The sequence below is a fragment of the Rhopalosiphum maidis genome, chromosome 3 (assembly GCF_003676215.2).
Source record: "Rhopalosiphum maidis isolate BTI-1 chromosome 3, ASM367621v3, whole genome shotgun sequence".
NCBI classification, from domain to species: domain Eukaryota; kingdom Metazoa; phylum Arthropoda; class Insecta; order Hemiptera; family Aphididae; genus Rhopalosiphum; species Rhopalosiphum maidis.
Window position 1 is genome coordinate 51,400,257 of NC_040879.1, and position 19,277 is coordinate 51,419,533.

The 19,277-nt window shown below is 23.6% G+C and overlaps 1 protein-coding gene across 2 annotated transcripts in view; it reads left to right on the forward strand.

Moving 5' to 3' along the window:
- LOC113557467 overlaps positions 1-4,096 on the forward strand; it is a 36,759-nt gene extending 32,663 nt beyond the window's left edge. Inside the window, exons 3-4 of one of the 2 annotated variants that reach the window (XM_026963007.1) lie at positions 1,184-1,604; positions 3,583-4,096. In XM_026963007.1, the coding sequence (XP_026818808.1) occupies positions 1,184-1,604; positions 3,583-3,627 (466 nt within the window). In that variant the 3' untranslated portion in view covers positions 3,628-4,096. The remainder of the gene's footprint in view (positions 1-1,183; positions 1,605-3,582) is intronic. The other variant, XM_026963008.1, reaches the window with a different exon arrangement.
- Positions 4,097-19,277: the final 15,181 nt, after the last annotated feature.

A 19,277-nucleotide genomic window follows, 5' to 3' on the forward strand; every position in this document is an offset into this window, starting at 1 on the left:
CTTTTACCTGCTCTAAAAATGTATAAAATTTAAATTAAATACCTAAACATTTTTATCAAACGTTTCCCAATAAAATATATCAAATTATAAGCTGTTTTACCAATTTCGGTTTACATTTCGATTTTGTCTATTTTTAATGCCTATATAAATATAAAAAATGTAAATACATGTACGAGTATAAATGAAATTAGTTTTATCTAATACGTATTGCAATATCTTAGTATTGTAAATATCCTATTGTGTTGTAATTCTATTGAATTTATTTTAATCAATATGTATTTATTCTTTTGATTTTCAAAATATTATTATATAATTTATTATTGTAAAAAAGTAGTTAATATTTCATATAACTGATAGGTAAGGTTACCTAACCTAACCATATAAATGATTTAATTACAATCAAAATATGAAAAGTATGATAATCTATATGAGATGATAGGAAATATAAATTTTATAAATGTTATATAAAATCGTTACTACCTGCAAGGTTATGATTTTACTGAATTCGCATACCAATCAATTTTATTCTAAATTCTAAATAAATTAAACAATAATGTATATTTTTAATTTAATACATGCTATTATAATAGTATGATAATTTAGTGGTCCTCAGTCCATTCCTTATTTGACTTCTATTATAAATACAAAATTATTATTAGGAACAAAATTTAATTTTGCATTTGTTTTTCATATTTTGAACGTGAATAAATTTAAATGCAAATACCAGATATACCTAACTGTTTTTTTTGTTATGTCTTATTACATATTTTTTAAAAGCAGTATCTTTTCTATGGCATACTATACAAATATAATAAAAGCAATATGATATTTAATTATATAAAGTTTATTTTGTATATTAATTTTTTTCAAAAAATATCTTTAATTTTATGAAGTTTATCTATTTATTGTTTCATCACATTATATATATATATATATATATATACATAATTATACACATATTATTTATTCAAACCAAAAACATACTTTTGAATAAATAAAGTACCCACATTAACAATTTTTAATCAAGTTTAAATTTCATAAATCTCTAATTTTGGAATATTGTTAGTGCCTACATAATATCATGCATTTATATTTCATAGATTTTTAATGTATTAAATGTATTGTATGTGACTAAATGTAAACTGCATAAATTATTCACATTTAATTGATTATGAATTTCCAGATTTCATATTTACAGGCAACTCAGACCGTTTGAAAAAATCGCTAGGCTGACCACTACAACGAGGGCTATCATGGACGATCAGTTAACGAGAAAAGCAAATTTATTTCGTCTGGGTTATCATCCCTTAACAAAAATACCAGTTATCGCCATGCGCCTGACGGCTAAAGACAGATTTCAAGAACTAAAAGAACTGATGCGCCACGAGAAATCGAACAATTACCCAACGGGAGACAACGAAGACGAACCGTTTTCCGTCGTACCGATTACCGCGGCATCCGTTACTTCCAATGGCACTGCAGGCAAAAAACGACCAGGCTACGAGTCGTTGATGTCGCGACCCAGGCACTTTTCACAAGGACACTATATGAACGTGAAACCAAACGGCGAAGAGATCGAAAATACTGCGACAGTTACACCTCAGGCAATTATAATTTTTTTCAAATATTGTGAAAGTGGTTCCTAAACGTTTAACGCGCGATTGCTAAACTAGTTAGATGAGGACAAATGCACTATGGTTGCACTTGTATGCAGACCATCGATGTAGTCAATTATTATGGATACGATTTCGTTTTTAATGATTATCATATCATCGTCATAACAGTTGATATTATCTGGTCATAACAATAATTGGGAAGAATTTAAAATAAATATTAAATTAATTTATTATGTATATAATAATATAAGTTATGAGACACGTGGGATAATGTTAGATTACGAGCGGATCGATATATATATATATATATTTAATGATAAACAATAATCGGGTAGAACTGCGGAAACAAAAAAGAAACAAAACAAAAAAAAACACGTGTAAACTAAGACATTTGATAGATACCAATATTTGACTAAATCAATCTTGTTATTTTGCTCCAAATTCAAAAACGAGTATCCGTAAATATAATGATCGCCAAATATTTATTTCAGCATTAAAAATGGCGTATGCCTAGTTGTGAACACTAAACCGGCATGTTTAGTCAATTTTGCCATTTTATTATTTTCAAAATATTTTGGTTGTTTTTAAGCTATTATTATAGATGTTTCTATGCTTTTTTTAATTTCTTTTTTAAAAAAAGTTTGATAACAATTATTTTGTCATAATTTTTTTATACTAGAATTTAGAAAAATAAAAAATTGAACGTAAAATCACATTTTTTACTAGCCTTCAAAGTATGAATTATAATAAAGTTTGTAATTGACATATAAATGATGATTTTTTTTAAGATGATTAATGTTATTTTGTCGAAATTTAAAGAAATTCTTTTTTATTATCGTGATAAATAACGACAATAAATGTGCGCATCTCAGTACGCATCACGTTTTTATCGTACATAAATGTTTTTGCAATACATAGAAACCACTAACCACTAAGTATTTCTAGACTTTTGTTAATTTAATTACTTTCGGAAATATATAGTTAAAAATTTGTCGTTTGTAACATTTTTCACGTATCTACGACGAAATGTTTACATAACTATATAGTATGCTAACCGAACCTTTAACTGAAAAAAATAAACCTTAAAAATAAATATAAAAAATTAAAATTCCGAATGTTAATTAATGAAATTTTTTATGTAAATCTTATATTTAATGTCTATTTTGTTATTGTTTAAATAGATAAATTGTCTATTCAAAGTAATACCTATCGTTTATATTGTAATCTTCTGCAATCGATTTTTTTAATTAAATTAAATTTGTTTGTTACACTGGTTATTATTACATACATTAATTGTAATTCGGAAAAAAAAACTAAAATAAGCTGAACTAGCATAGTATTAATCGGAATATGAATTTTCTTTAGCATCCATTGAGATTTAATGTATATTTATTTTGGTCATTTATTATAAATAGGTATCACACTTATAACCATACTTAAGATGAGCTTGTTAGGCAATTTATTATCAAAGGTATATCAAAGATGAGGGTAAGAGAATTTATCCCGAAAGCTTTTGTTTTAAATAGTATTATATAGCAATGACGTTCATATTACAATAATTATTGTAGCACTATAAAAATATCCATCGATCAACGGGCCGATAAAATCTGTAGATGGTAATTTAAATTCACTCTAATTTATACAAACTCCTAGTAAACAGCATCCTATTTATTATTTTTGAATCCATCCTCTTTAATCTGTGATGGGAAAACATCTTCTATTAATACCACAGCATCAAACAATACACCAAATTTAAAGGATAAATATTAAGTCGAATAAATCTCAGTATAAACATTGTAGAAAGCTATAGTGCTTAATTTGATTGATTACGTTTCCGAGTTTAATATTTCAGACTTCTTATTCATTCTCGCTTTCGAAATGTTATGTCTTATGTACAATAAATTGTATAATGAGTTCCATTAATTAATTGTTAATCGTATAATAACAGTTTGCTTCGTGTTTACAGTATAAATCTTCGCCACTTATCAGACCATGGAATTCTAGATGGTAAATGTCATAAAGACAATATTGCGTCGACAGTAAAGCCCAGAACACCTAGGTACACAATATTATGTTCATATATATTCAAAGCAAATCCTACGTCCATTCACAGAAACTTACCATTTGTCTTCCTTCCGACGATGAATTACCTGATTTGTTGCGCTTGTTCTTGTATAAAACAAGATTAAGGTAAGCATATAGACACACTTATTCTTCATCATAATATTATATTGATTATATTTTTAATTAACGACTAATTCAATTCATTTTTTTTTTGTGTAAATTATTATCAATTTTGAATGCCTGTTAAAGTCGTGTTATAAGTGTATTATACGTCTTCACGTAATTAAATAAGCACATATACTTAATAGTAAGTTGAATTGTGATTAAAAACATAGTTAATATAAATAGAACAGCATTATATATAAATATATATTATAGTTAAGATAATATTATATACTTACACACAACTGCGACCAAAATTTAATGTTAAGATCGTAAAGCGTTAAGCTTACTTGGTTTTTTAATATTTTTATTTTGTCTGACGTTGATAATTATAGTTAAAACTTATTACCTGTGAACAATTCCTAGGATCTTTCGTAAACTATTTGGTTAGACAAATAATTTTTAATTACATTTCAAAACAGAGCTATGTACAATGTTCTATACTAATCGACTATTTTAGAAATTCATAAATAAAATTCACGAATAAAATAGTAGTAGTAGATTTACAGAGATGATTCTGCAATACGCTCTTTATTTATTATAACTAAATAAAAAATAAAATCTATAAGATACAATGCAAATGATTTAATTAATACTTTTACAGTTCGTTTTATTATTTTAATGGCTCATAAGTTATATGGAAACTTTTGTAAAATGGAGTTTGAATAATCATAAATAGGTAGTAAATGTAACGATTCAAAAATTTAAGAAAATATACAACTAAGCCATATTTAAGGAATATACGCCCATGGTCAACATTAATTCGCCGCATGTTTCTATAGAGTTATGATTTTAAAATTTAAATACTATCAAATACGTTTTATTCAAATAACATTAAATCATAATATATAAATACTTTCACACAGCTTTAATTTGCGTTTTCATCATTACTTTTTTGTAGATGCGTATACCTGCAAGTTTTTGGAAAAAATGTATTATTATATACTACTCGTACACAATAGTTAAATAATTTAATCATTCATGTTACAAATGAGGTTATAATAATATAAATCATGAAGAATGTTCAGTGAAATAGTTTTTATCAGAAAAATGATTTTTTTTTAACGACGGATTTATTTTAGTTTACGCTAATCGTTATTTGACACTCAAATTACGAAAATATATTATTTTATCATAATATCCAAACAATATCGTATATAAAAACGTAAAATATTAAAGAATTTAAAATTTTAAAATTTAAAATTAAAATATTCAAAATAATTTTAAAAAACATAATACTTTGGTATCGTAAAAATGGCAGTGAAGCTTTTTCTGGCAAAACGATTCGCAATATGGTATGTGATAACTACCAACAATCACACGTAATAACATGCCTAATGTAATGTGATATTTCAACATCTTTATTTTTATTATGATCAGGGTTCGGTAGTAATAGATAAAAATATAGTTAAAATACCAGTTTAAATAGTTCTTGAAAGGTTTATGCTCGCTAAGATGTAAGAATAAGAACGACAATTTCTCAAGTCCACCATACCCTTTTAATTAATTATTAAATGTTTAACAGATTAAACATAAAACGTTATGTTCATTAATGTTCAAAGCCGATTACGTGAAAAATTGTCTTATTAATTGGAACTTGGATAATATAAATATTAATATTAATTATTTTTAATTCTCTAAAAATTGTTAAAGTTCGACATAATATTTTAACAAATTTTAAATTCAAAGAGCTTTAATTAATATCCAGGCTAAAATGTAGACTTTTAATATTTGATACCTGATACAACTAGGGCATTCAAACATTTTAATTTATTATGTTTAATAAGCCAATGAAAGATCTAATTATTTCAATTTTACAATTTATCCATATACTGCATCAGTAAATATAATAAGACATTGTAAACTTATAGTAAAATCTATAAAATATACAAATATCACCAAAATAATATTTTCTATATAATCAAAAATTAATAAGCTTTGCTTCCAATATTTATTTAATTTAGATTTCAGGTATTAAATTAAATCGGATATTGAAAGTGTAACTTACAATTGGTTAATTGACAAAATCGGTAAATTTAATAAAAATAATTACTTAAAACTTAATTTAAAAACTATGTGCCCATTTAATTTTTTAGAATATTATATCTGAATTCCTAAGAACATAATTTCAACTCATAAAATATAATAATAATATAACTATTACTATGAATATTTATTCCTATAAATGCCTATACTTAAAATAAAAAAAAAATACTAAAAAAGCATAATAAATTATACATTTTAATAATATAATTATTAAAATAAAAAAACTAACTTGAATAAATCACAAATAATAGGTTTTATTATTTAGAGTTAAGAATTATTCGAATTTTGATTAATTCCAATAGTTTGAAAACTCTTTATTCGCGATAGACAATACATGGGTTTTAGTGGTTGGGACTTTATCGGGAGAGGGGAATGCAGGTGTAAAGCACTACTTGCAGTTGTGCTTATAAGTGGTAGCGTATTATACTCAGTTTATGTCTCTGTTTTAGTTCTAATGCATTAAATACTCGTATTATGGAAATGCAATCGCCATAAACCCGTTCATAACAATTTACATGTCACTACGTCGTAAAATCAAAAGTCGACACATTTTTACAAACATGCTTTTTCAGACTTCATTTTACGAAATAGCCATCATTACAATAATAATATCATTGATATACGTCAGATTTTTTTTCAATAAATATTTCGTATCGTTTGTATTCTGTCACTTCTAAACTCAACATTTAACGCTCGTCTTAATAAAATGTGTACAGTTCCAAAAAGTGTACACTCTTTCTTCTTATATTGGTATAGATAAAATGTGTAACGGAATAACCGACAAGACATTTTTATAAATATTCAATAAAATAAATTATGGTTGTACTATTAACAATATATTATTAATATTAATATTATAATTATTATAATTGTATTAGTTTATTACCATTATTTTAAACACTTGATAAGTTTATCATAGTTTATCAAATATCTATATGGACAATGTACATGATATTTAATATACAATTAAAACTATTTCTACGGTTTCTTGCTAGTTTAATTTATTATTGCTCAAGTGAGATTTTATTAAAACAAAAACTTAACTATTATAGAATAACCAAATATACGTAATACAAAAAGGTAATAAATTTAATTTATATTATAAAATATGATGCTTTCGAGTATCTAGAATATAGTGTATAGAAACATAATAATTACCTAAGAATATTATATATTGGATACATGTTTGTGTTGATTATTTTGCATTATTTTTTATTTTGTAATAATTATTATTACCGTTTTAAAGGCTATTCACCTTGTCTGTCGACAAGGGGCCTTAACAACAAAGACAGAAAAGTGAGACTGAATTCCCGCAAAGCGGGAATTCGGATATTAGTTTAAGTTAGGCTGATGTGTGAAAATATATGTAAGGTAACATTAAGAATTAAGTTTAGATTACAATTAAAATTAATATATTGCTATAATATAGAATAACTATTAAGTACTTTATTATTATTATTATTATTATCATTGATACAAATCATCATAAAAAAAATAATAAAAAGCGAAAATATTTTATCACTAAAATATTGTTAGTTTAACGAAAAAAATAAAAAAATAAAACGTAAACTCTAGTAAAAGCGTTATAAAAGTTTCTCGTTGATGATTTGGATTAATATTTCAGTTAATAAGTAGGTACCTACAAATACTGAAATACTTACATTTAGTTGATACAATGATATTTATATTTAATAGGTTTTAAGTAAATATAGATCTTATAATTATAATCATATTTTATAACATTCTTATTATTATAAAACACGTTTTTCTATAATTTTCACGAAAAATAAATTTTATTTAAAGTAAATTTTGACTAATTTTATTTTGACTTCTGTTCTCTTAAACCACAGTGATAACATAAATAAAATACATATTTTAAATTGTTTTACTTTATTCTAAATAAACTTTAAATTAAAAACATTATTATTATTATACGGAAATCAATATATATCTAATATATCTATTAGGTATACATGAAGATATTTAGAATTAAAACTTAATTTACAATAACTTATTGAAATTTAAATTGATTTACATACGTTAGTAATGTGGTTTGAAAGTTACCATTTTTATCTATCATCTCAAGCATGATGCTGAATGATATTATAAGTTATTTGATTTTGAAATTTTAAAAATAATACTTATAATAGGTACACTATTAACAACGTTTATTTATCTATTAGAAATATATTTCATGAATTCGTATTATTATTATAATTGGTACGTAAACAAATATTTTAAATTATTTACTATATGAGTGGAAATTTCTAGATTAAATAATCTTAAACAATTTAATCACAACTATTTTATGAAACTTTTAAAAAGCAATTTGATAATTCGTTACACTTTATTTCTTCCACTATTAATTGTTTAATAATAAAATTTAAAAGCATGCTAATATAATAATACTTTAATCGTTTCATAAAATATCTAAAATTGCGTTTATATTTATTTAATAGTGCCTATAGGTAATTCATTAAATATTACATTTATCCATCAGTATTTAAAATTATATGCGTACATTTAATATTTTTTATTGATTATATTTAATTATTGATATCTTAAAACATATTATATTAGCTACGTAATATAAAATTCAACATATATATATATATATATGATGGAATAAAATAAAATAGGAAAACCTCTTATGAAAAAAAAATACATTATTTATATTGATATAATTTTAAAAAAAAATAACATTAAAGCTGTGTCGATAATATTTTATTATATTATCGGGTAAATTTTAAAAGGACAACACGATTTAGTTTGAGAAAGTAGATATATATTAACAGGCATTCAAGATTAAAATAATTCAAATATATTAATAAATTGTATTGATAATGAATTGTACAGTTTAAAAAAAAAAAACAGTAATTTATAGTACTTTGATGACAATAAAAAAATCATGAATTTATTTTAAGAGTAACCTATACCTATACTTTAAAGTATAATATAATATGAAATTGTATGACAATAACGAAAAGTGAGATTCGCATGTAACTGTAGTTTGATAATACTATTATTAACAATTACGTATTTTAGTTTATGTTTAAAATTTCCATTAAGTTTTTGTTCGACTGTTTATTATATGTTAAAATGTATGGGTAATAATAATATTATAATGTTGATATGTTATATACTATTGGTGATATCGTTTTTGTTATACTGATGTCTATCAATTATTTTGTATGGTGAAAATTGTTTTGTACAACATATTAAGAGAACAAGATTATGTTTTATTTTATTGTTAATTTTATCATTGTTTTTTAGCATTAAGCATTATTATGTACACAGAAATGGACAATAAATCTATCAAACTAAAAAATATATAATATGTAAAAGAACATTAGACAATTTAATATTCCTAATATTGGAAACTATGACAATAATATTATGAAACTTCCTAAAATATTTTGATTCAATAAAATATGTAATTATATCTTACATTATTATACATACTAATATAAATGCTAAATAAATATGTCACATAGGTAGATATTGGTTATTGGTGTTTTAAATATTATTTGTTCTTTTATCATAAATAAAAATTCTCTTTAGTTGGTCTATTTAAATACTGTACGTTTTAAAATTATTTGCTTATGTATCTTACATGTTATTTACATTATTTCAGTACTTTAAGACTAATCTTTTTTAGTTTTTATAAAGCTTAATATTAATGAATATCTTTAATATTTTCGATTTATTCTTTACTATTCAATATTGCTGAGTTATTAAAATTATTTAAAAATTTATAGTACTAAAAATATACTTGAAATTCATACGATTTGCTTTGCACGAAAAAAAAATACAAGATTATTAATTTCTAATAATTTAAAAATTTTAATTCCTAACTAAATCTTTAATAGAATATTTTTATAAAAATACCGTATCGATTATATCACTATACATCATTAATATATATATATTACAATTTAAAAATAATTCTATAATATGATTATTCCGAGCAGATCATTTTTAATATTATTATAATATGTATACCTATTTTACTTGTATTTGTTATTAAAATCAAAATCAATAATTTATTTCAATTATTTCGCTTCAATATTATTTTTAAAGTTGATTTGTAAGAACAAAATATTATTAAACGTTTTATAATAATGATGATGCATTAAAATCTAAAAATTGTTTTCACTTTATTAGGTATCTAAACGTGCGAAGTTCTAAACCGAAAATAATAGGTAATAATGTTTTCAACAGAAAATAGTGCTTGGCGGGTTTTTTTCTTAAAAATCAACACTTTAAACGTTTCAACAATTTATTAGAAGTATTTTTCAATATGGCTGACGATTTTATGAAAATATAGGTATACATTTAAATTATGTACCCATGGTTCATAAATAAAATTAATATATTAATTTAAATTTAATAATAACAATTTTTTTTTGCCATATTCACTTACATTTTTTTTAAATATATAATTCCTTAATAAATTACTTAATGGCTCTGAAATCTGAATTTAGCACACCATTATGAAAGTTAACATAATCATTCATATTTGGCAAACATATTTCCTCTTCTTATTCTTCGATACTATTAGTACAATTAGTATATGGGTTGTTATAATACCTTCGATAAATATAATAGTCATTATAGATAAAATATTTCTTCAATATAACAAAATATAACCGTCATAACATCTGTATAGTCATTATATTATAAACGTCATAATATTCGATGCAAATTATAACATACAAGTACAATAATATAGGAATATTCCCGAAACCTTCGACCACCCGATTTTTCATTAATCATTATAAAGGGTTTCTACTGTAACTGAAAAAAATAATATTATTAGGTTTAATAATTAATTTTCTAAAATGTGATACACTTTATACCTTTTCGAAATTAATAAAACAAATTGTATATCTTATACTTAAAATGAAAACAAACATAATATATTACTTTAAACGTATTATTATTTATCATATCATTTTTACTTTTACGTAACCTTATTATCATCTAATAATTAACTTTGTCAATTAAAATAATAATAACAAACTATCAATGAAATTAAATATAAAATTTAGAAAACCGCTGTCGTCGAAATTTGCGAATACTTCCCTACTTTTAAAAATTGATTTTATGTATTTTTAATCATTGATACATATTTAAAAACTTCGCATTTATTGAAAGTGATTAAGTTCACTGAAAATGTTATTCATGATATAACAATAATAGGTACTTAATAAATCATACATATTCTTCATGTACTATTTTATCATATCATTCAACATATCCATCTAAATATCATAACAATAATATAATATCTTAACTTCAATTTCAATTACTAACTAAATTATTAAACCAAAATGGATTTAATATTTTGAATTGAGAAATTAGTATACAAAATAATGAATATCATAATGAAAGGCAGTGCTCGAATTTAAAAAACAAAAAGAGGTACTTAAGTACCTACTTGTAAAAACTTAACGTCCTTCAAAACAGTGGAGTTCTGCCTAACTTAGCAAAGCCCTACCGACCACCATTCATACCACAAATCGACCAATCATCAATCTTTATACAAATAATTACAATTGTAATCAATTAAATGTTTACTCGTTTGTATTATTATATTTCACAATAGTAAGTTGTATAATTCATCAAATTGAATTTAAATATTGTATTTGTGGAATAACAATTGTAAAAATAATATTTGTTTACAAAATAATGAGAAAAAAATAGTACAGTACCATCAAGATAGTTTAAGTAATTTTGATACAGATAATTAATTGGCGTGGTCTCAAATTATAAAAAGAAAGAAAGAATTTTGTCCACCTGCATTCTTAATTCGAGCACTGAATTTAAGAGGGATAAGCTTTCTTCGTCGTTTTAGTACTATTTTATACTAAAATTTCATTTTTTTTATTTTTTTTAAATTATAATTTACTCCATAAAAAAAATTCTTGCAAGAAATTAAACAAAACAAATAATTGTTACGTACAGTACTTACCTTTATAGTTTTAAAAAAATAATAATAATATTTCAATTAAATAGCATTCACGTATATCGGATAATACTCTTGATAACTAATAAAATTATTGCAATTATTGAAAAACACACGTTTGAATTTCACCATAACCCATGATAATACTGCTATATTTATTTAAAAATTAAAAATATTAAATACCTACCTATATTAGTAGATGGACAAATAAAATAATAATTATAACCTTAAAGGTAGCTAATTATATGATAATACAATTTATTGTCCTTTTCAGCTTTAATATTATAAAGGAATATCATATTTTCTACAAATGTATAAATACAAACATTATTATGTCCTATAACATATTATTATAATAATTCACACGACTTATAAAAATATTTGATTTGAAATTCGAATCAATAGTTTTAAGTTTGTAGATTGAATCGTTATATATTACATGTTTTTAATTTAAAGCTTACATATATTATTATTCAATCCGCGATTTATGATACCGATAACCATTCAAATAAAATATAAACTTAAGAAAGTTCAAATTATGACAATTAATTTTTCTGTGATTGTAAAAACGTTATAATACAGTTTATTGTTGTATTTTATTATTTCAATAATACACTGTCATTATTGATACAAGGGTACCTATGCCTATAAGTAAATAGTAAATCACTTATGTTTTTTTTTAAAGTTGAAAAATATAGTATTCTATATGGGAAAGTGGAAAATGATTTTTATTGTAAATTGTTGTAAGACTTGGCGATTTGTAATGTTTTTATTATTATTATTATTATTATTTTATTGTATTCATCTAAACGCTTGTGAAATTACGGAACATAATTTTTGTGATACTAATAGGGCTTTATCTGTGTGTGCAATATAATATTATACCTATACCTATATATTAGCTCTTATATATTATATCAGTAGCTAATACTTTTCTGAATATTAATAAATGACGTTATAATGCAATATATTCGTTGAAATTAGTTTATGAAAACACTTTGAAAAATGATATGTGGTTCTTATTATGAATTGTGACTTTTATTTTAGCAGGCTGCGTTTCACGAAGAACCGAAGCATGTCATACTATAATGATATGTGCATTAGCGATGACCAATAAAAATCCTTATCGATATAATATCGTACAGCGTATGACTGAACTAAGCACACATCAATATCATAAATTCATAAACGTATCAAAACCATACAATTTTGAATTTATATTTATTAATTCATCCCACTGCTAATACAAGTCATAATAAATATAATCTATTTGTTTTATTACCAAGATTATAATGGTGATATAATATTATTGTGTAATGCAATTATCGAGTCAACAATAATTGTATTTCTTTCAATCAGCGTCACTGACACATTAATTCCGCCACGTCGGAATATTGTTCTGTCTACAATAAATTATGTCTGTCTGCTAATATTTGATGAAAATGTATGTATTTTTATTGTTTTATTTTTTTTATTTAATGGAATTAACGTCGTACGGCTTTCACAACGAATTTAGTGAAATTGCATACATATAATTTATAGGTAATAAAAAAAAAGTTTGAAAAATTAAACAAAACATATTAAAGTAAAAATATACAAATAATTATATAGTTAACCATTTATAAAAAACATACATAATAAACTAATTAATTTAAATTGAAGAATATATAGATTAAAATATCATACGTGTACCCATAATCATAAATACGAAAACGAGGATATTGGAATAATTCATAATAATTGTGCATCATTTCAAATAAGGGTGAGTTCATTGGAGTAAACAACATGAGGATAAAAAAAACTTTAATATCTGATAACGATAGGAATCCGAATAATTGGTCGTTTAAATAGTCTCAGGATATTGATTTGATCCTCAATTATTCCTTTAGCAAATGTATTAATATTTTATGATATGATATTAGGATTGTGTTTCTTGAAGTAAACGTCAAGAAATCTACATAAGTTATCGAGTTTTACTCTATACTATGTGATGGTATTTTCAATGTTCCTGAGATTTTTATAAGTTGTTCTGATAATATGTTTTTTTTTATAGTACAGTAGATTCTCGTTATGTCAAATCTCACGCGGAACGGAAAAAGTTCGCGATATCGAGTTTTAATAAATATTTTTAAAAAAATTGGGAAATAATTTGAATGCTTAAAATGCATAATTTGAATACTTATAATACTAATATTTACTATACGTATTATACATATCAATAAAGAATAAATACATTTTTATTTTTAAAAATCTGTTTAAAGTTTACCTTGGTTTTTTTAAGAATGTAAAAATTAATTTTAAAGACATTTAATTTACGCTTATTTTCCATTTCACTATATTTTATACGAATGACTACGATTATTGACTATAAACGCGTAAAATTCAAATCACTATTATTGAGTGTTCTGCTTAATTTTTGCTTTTACTGCAATAAAAGTATCATTTGTGTAATCGAGATAACGAAAAACAAATAATTTTATTTCGAGTTATCTAGAACAAAACGCTATTAAGTGTAATGGTAGTTACAAGGAGATTTCAACGTAGTTCGAAATAACGAAACATTTGACATAATAAGAATCTATTGTAATTTATCCATCGTTCAATTACTAAAATAGTCAGTTCGTTTAGGTAAACTTATAATTGATATAAAAACTTGATTGGAAATTTTACCGATATTTTTTTATTCGGTGAACTTCTTTCAATTGTTTTCACATTATTCATAATAGCGCTATTTAAATAATATTTGGTTCACAAGTAAAGGTAAGTGTGTAACTTAATATTATTATAAAGGTAAAGTTTGATAATACTAAAATAAAGTTTAAGAATGTAAAAAATATAAAAATCATTTAATTAGATACAATAACACAATAAAAGTTAAAAAATAATCCATTTAATTAGCATTAATTAATTAATTTTATTCTACAAGTGTATTAATACACTTATAAAGAGCCGTAGATTGCGTGTTAAAGAGCCGCAAGATTCCGACTGCGATCCTTACCATCATCGATATTATGAATTTATGATTTTTCAAAACGAATAAAAACCAAATAGTTCAGCCAGTTCAGGAAAAAGTAGTTACTAATTATTACCACTGAATAAATTAAAATAATTCGTTTTATTTGATTGTAAGATTATTACACTATTAATAAGCTCACGCCCTCTAGTGTTCATCGCTTAACAACAAGCAAAACCGCTATTATTCGAATTTTACTCTAAACTTTGTTCTCAAGAAGACATAGAACTCGCATGTAATATCTTCGTCTTACACACGTGCAACATACCAAATTTTCACCATTTTCAATAATGTGCTGCTAGTTTTGATATTAGAGTGAACTGACTTATTATACAATTTAAAGGTAAGATAATTATCCAGGGCCCCACGAAGATTTTAATTGATATTATTATTTTTGGGTAAGTTATGATCTTTTTGAAAGTGTACATTTAAACACTTGTATTATTAATTTTACTATAAGTAATAACATTTTCAAAATATGTAGATTAATTTTAAAATATTACCTACCTATTTAAACTATGAACTTATCCACACTGTCTTATACGGTAGGTGAGGTGGAATTTACTCAAAATGTAATAATAAAAATAAATATTATTATAATAATATAATAAATGCAGTGTTTTCTATTATTGTTTTTTTCTTCATCTGTCAAACGAAAATATAACGGACATACGTATTTGTACATATTATAATATTATGTAATTACTGCACGTGCAGATCCGCTATTATTATATCCTCTAAAATTCAACATTAATTTATCTCTTGCCACAAGACTTCTATCTTTCTATAAAAATACCATCCGAACAACATTAAGCCACATTCCGATCAAAATATCCTCAGGTTATTTTTCACATAAATCCCCCATCACTTCATGTCAGTTTGAGCTTTTATTTCAATCTCTTAATGAGTGATGATTTTTATTTTGAGCATTCCTAATGGAGTTGTTTATCTAATAATCCTTTAAATTCTTAAAAATTATCCAAATTTCTATCCATAAATTCAAAGCTCCGTTTGAAATTTCAATGAAATAGAGACTTACCTACTCAAATAAGTCCTTAAACTGACAATCATGTTGGGTCACGTGATCGTTTGGTTATGTATATAATCAGTATATAATATGTTTTAATAAGTAATTATACTTAAATTAATTTTTTTCAAAATTATTTGTATTATATATTATTTCTTATCAATCATTAAAAAATTCTAAATAAATTACTTGTGGCATTGCAATCATCAATATCTATAGATACTAGAGTCTAAAACACGCACATATTAGCCTTCAAATTGGCCTGTGAGTTGTACTAATAATTAAATAATATTAAAATATATGAGTATAATATTATATTATGTACGTTATATACTTATATACTTATATTTCATCGACCAGAATACATCGCCTACTACATTGCATAGTTTTTGCTGATAAGACAACAATATTAATTGTATTTTATATCAGCTAATAATTAAAATAAAAAAATATCATTGAAAAGTAGAAATTCTAATATTCTAATATCGTAAAATCAGAAGTTTTTCAAATAGTAAATCTTGGGTTTTTTCTTTATTTATAAGTGTAATTATAATTTATACATTAATATCCATACAATAATAAGTAATTTTTATAATATCACTCAGAGAAAATACAGTTTTAATCTCTATGATTTCATTCCATTGATTTACCATTTTATTTTTTTCTTAAAATATATGACAAATTTCATAATTTTAAAGATAACATAATCAATTTAAAAATACCATTTTCTTTAATTTAATAATAAAAATATACAATCAAATTTTAGCAAATCTATTGATTTTATTATTTGGTTTTCTTTAAAATAAAGAAAAAAAATATTTCATTTTATGTTCAACTGACTTAGAAACGATGAAATATATCCTCATTTTTGTGCATATATATAATGTTGAAATAATGAAAAATAGTACTTTATTTATTAACAAAATAGTTTAAAATCAATAGCTTATCACATTAAATTGCAATCAATCTTCACATCAATATGCTACTTTTCATATAATTAATATTATTGGATATTATGATTCAAGTTTCATAAAATAGCATTAGTTTAAAGGAAAACATCTTAATGTTAATGAAATATTTTCAATATTTCGTTATTTCTTAATTTAACAACTGTAAAATTGTATTCAATTAATATAATTTGTCGTTATATTGACGAAAACATATTTTTATAGTTTAAGATAAAAATATCACTAATATCAGCCAATTAGAATATAAGTTTTGGCGTCGCTTTATACGGCATATACCTATATAAAACTTTTATAAGTTTTATTTGTATACAAAGTGTCGACTGTCTAACATTTAAACTAAATTGGTTCGTTAAATTTATTTATTCTATATTCTTTTAAGATTGAAACAAATGGAAAGCAGTAATTGTACGTTCTATTTTTAGAAAAAGTAGATTTTTGATACTCTTTAATTCCCCCCCCCCCCAAAAAAAAAAAAACCAAAATTATCAAACTATATACTACTATAGTGTTTATACGGTACTATAATGTATTTATTCAAATTATATAGATCAGGTATATCATTAATATTTAATTCTTTGAATATATTTGGTGTATTAAAATAGTGTATATTCTCTATATTCTGTATGTTTCCATGCTAAGGGTAATATATATATACATAATACACAAAAAGCATGAAAATATAAACAGATATTATAGATAAATACATTAAAAAGACAATTAATAAGAATATCCAAGTTTCATTAACCACGAATTATACTAATCACATAGCTAAACAGTGTTTAACGCAAAATTCTTCGTGGCTCAGAAACAGCTTAAATGCTCGAGATTTGGCATCAGTTATCAATTCAAACTGTAGTAGATAGCGATAAATTGGACACTTACATTTTAAATGCGGTGTACCATCACACTTTTTTAATAGTACTTTTAAGGCATTATATATCAACAGCAGTTGTAAACAGAATTAAAAATATCTTTGAAAGTAAAACGTGTGTACTTATTCGATTTGTTTTTTTTAAAAAAAAACATATAGAATATGTTGTTTTGAAATTCATAAAAAATAAAAACAAGTGTTATTTACTTACAACTGCTTTGTCGATAAAATTTATATTGTTTATAATACGTGTGTACTTGCATACCCGTGTCTTAAAATCTACTAAATAATTTTGTAAAAAAATAACTTGTGATTAAAATAATATAAAAACACAAGAATTTAATAAAATACTATTACACCACTACAATATTGGTGTCTACGCGTAAAAATCTGTCATGTGTAATTTGATTTTTTCGTTCAATTTATAGATTAAATTATTTTAATAATCTTACGAAAACGTAATTACTCTTGAATGCTAATGGGCAAAGTAGAAATTCGAAAATTGTTATACAAATTACAAAATAATAGTTGAAAATAAAGAGAGAAAAAATATTACATGACAGAAAAACTTTTTTTTAAGTGAAAAATGAATCTGAAAACTTATAACTTACACTTTTGTGGTTGCTTATTTTAGCAAAGTTTGGCAATGACTAGTTCAATTTATGATTACTTAATACAGATGTCAGCTTTGCATTAAGACGGTTTCGATATTTGGTTTTTTTTTTTTTTGCTTTTTTAATGACAATAAATTGTGAATATATTTTTTTATATTCTTATTGTATGATTCATGGTACCTACCTCTGAAATGAGTTCGTGGTGCCTTTGAGTACTGCAACGCTCAGTTTGAAAACCGTTGATCTTTCCAATTCAATCAAAAAGTTTTACATAAACTAATAATTAATAACCCCGAGTGAAGCGTACGCATTTGACAATAATAGAGATGACAAAAGGAAAAATTAAATATTACAAAATAATAGTTTCCATACACAGCGAAGTTTATGGGATAGCAATCTACATCATAAATGATATAATAGAACACACGTATACTGTACCGAAGTGATTCAAATGATATACAATATAAGTTTTAAGTTACCGAACAATAATATAAATACAGAATCATTTAGATTATTTGAACATTGTTCACCCCTCTTGTACTTAGGAGATTTTAACAGTCACCCTTAACAATTGAGGTACAATAAGTCAATAAAAATGACTAAAATGAGGAGATCGCTCTTTAACGCACAGCAAATAATAACCTTTTTTACCTCTCCCTAATAAGAAGACCTAAAACGGTTTTTAGATCTGTTAGATGGAAAAAATATTGATTTTCCGACTTGATAATATCAAAACAATCTTTTAACGAAATCCCAAAAATGTACAAAACAAACATGGACATAAATAACTTAACTTTAAATAATATATATATACTGATATCAGATTTTTAAAATATATGCTCTCATAAAAAAAATTCTTCACTTCTTGTCTTTCGTATGATATCTATTTAGGTAAATTAATATTAGCTCAAATACTCACTATAAAAAG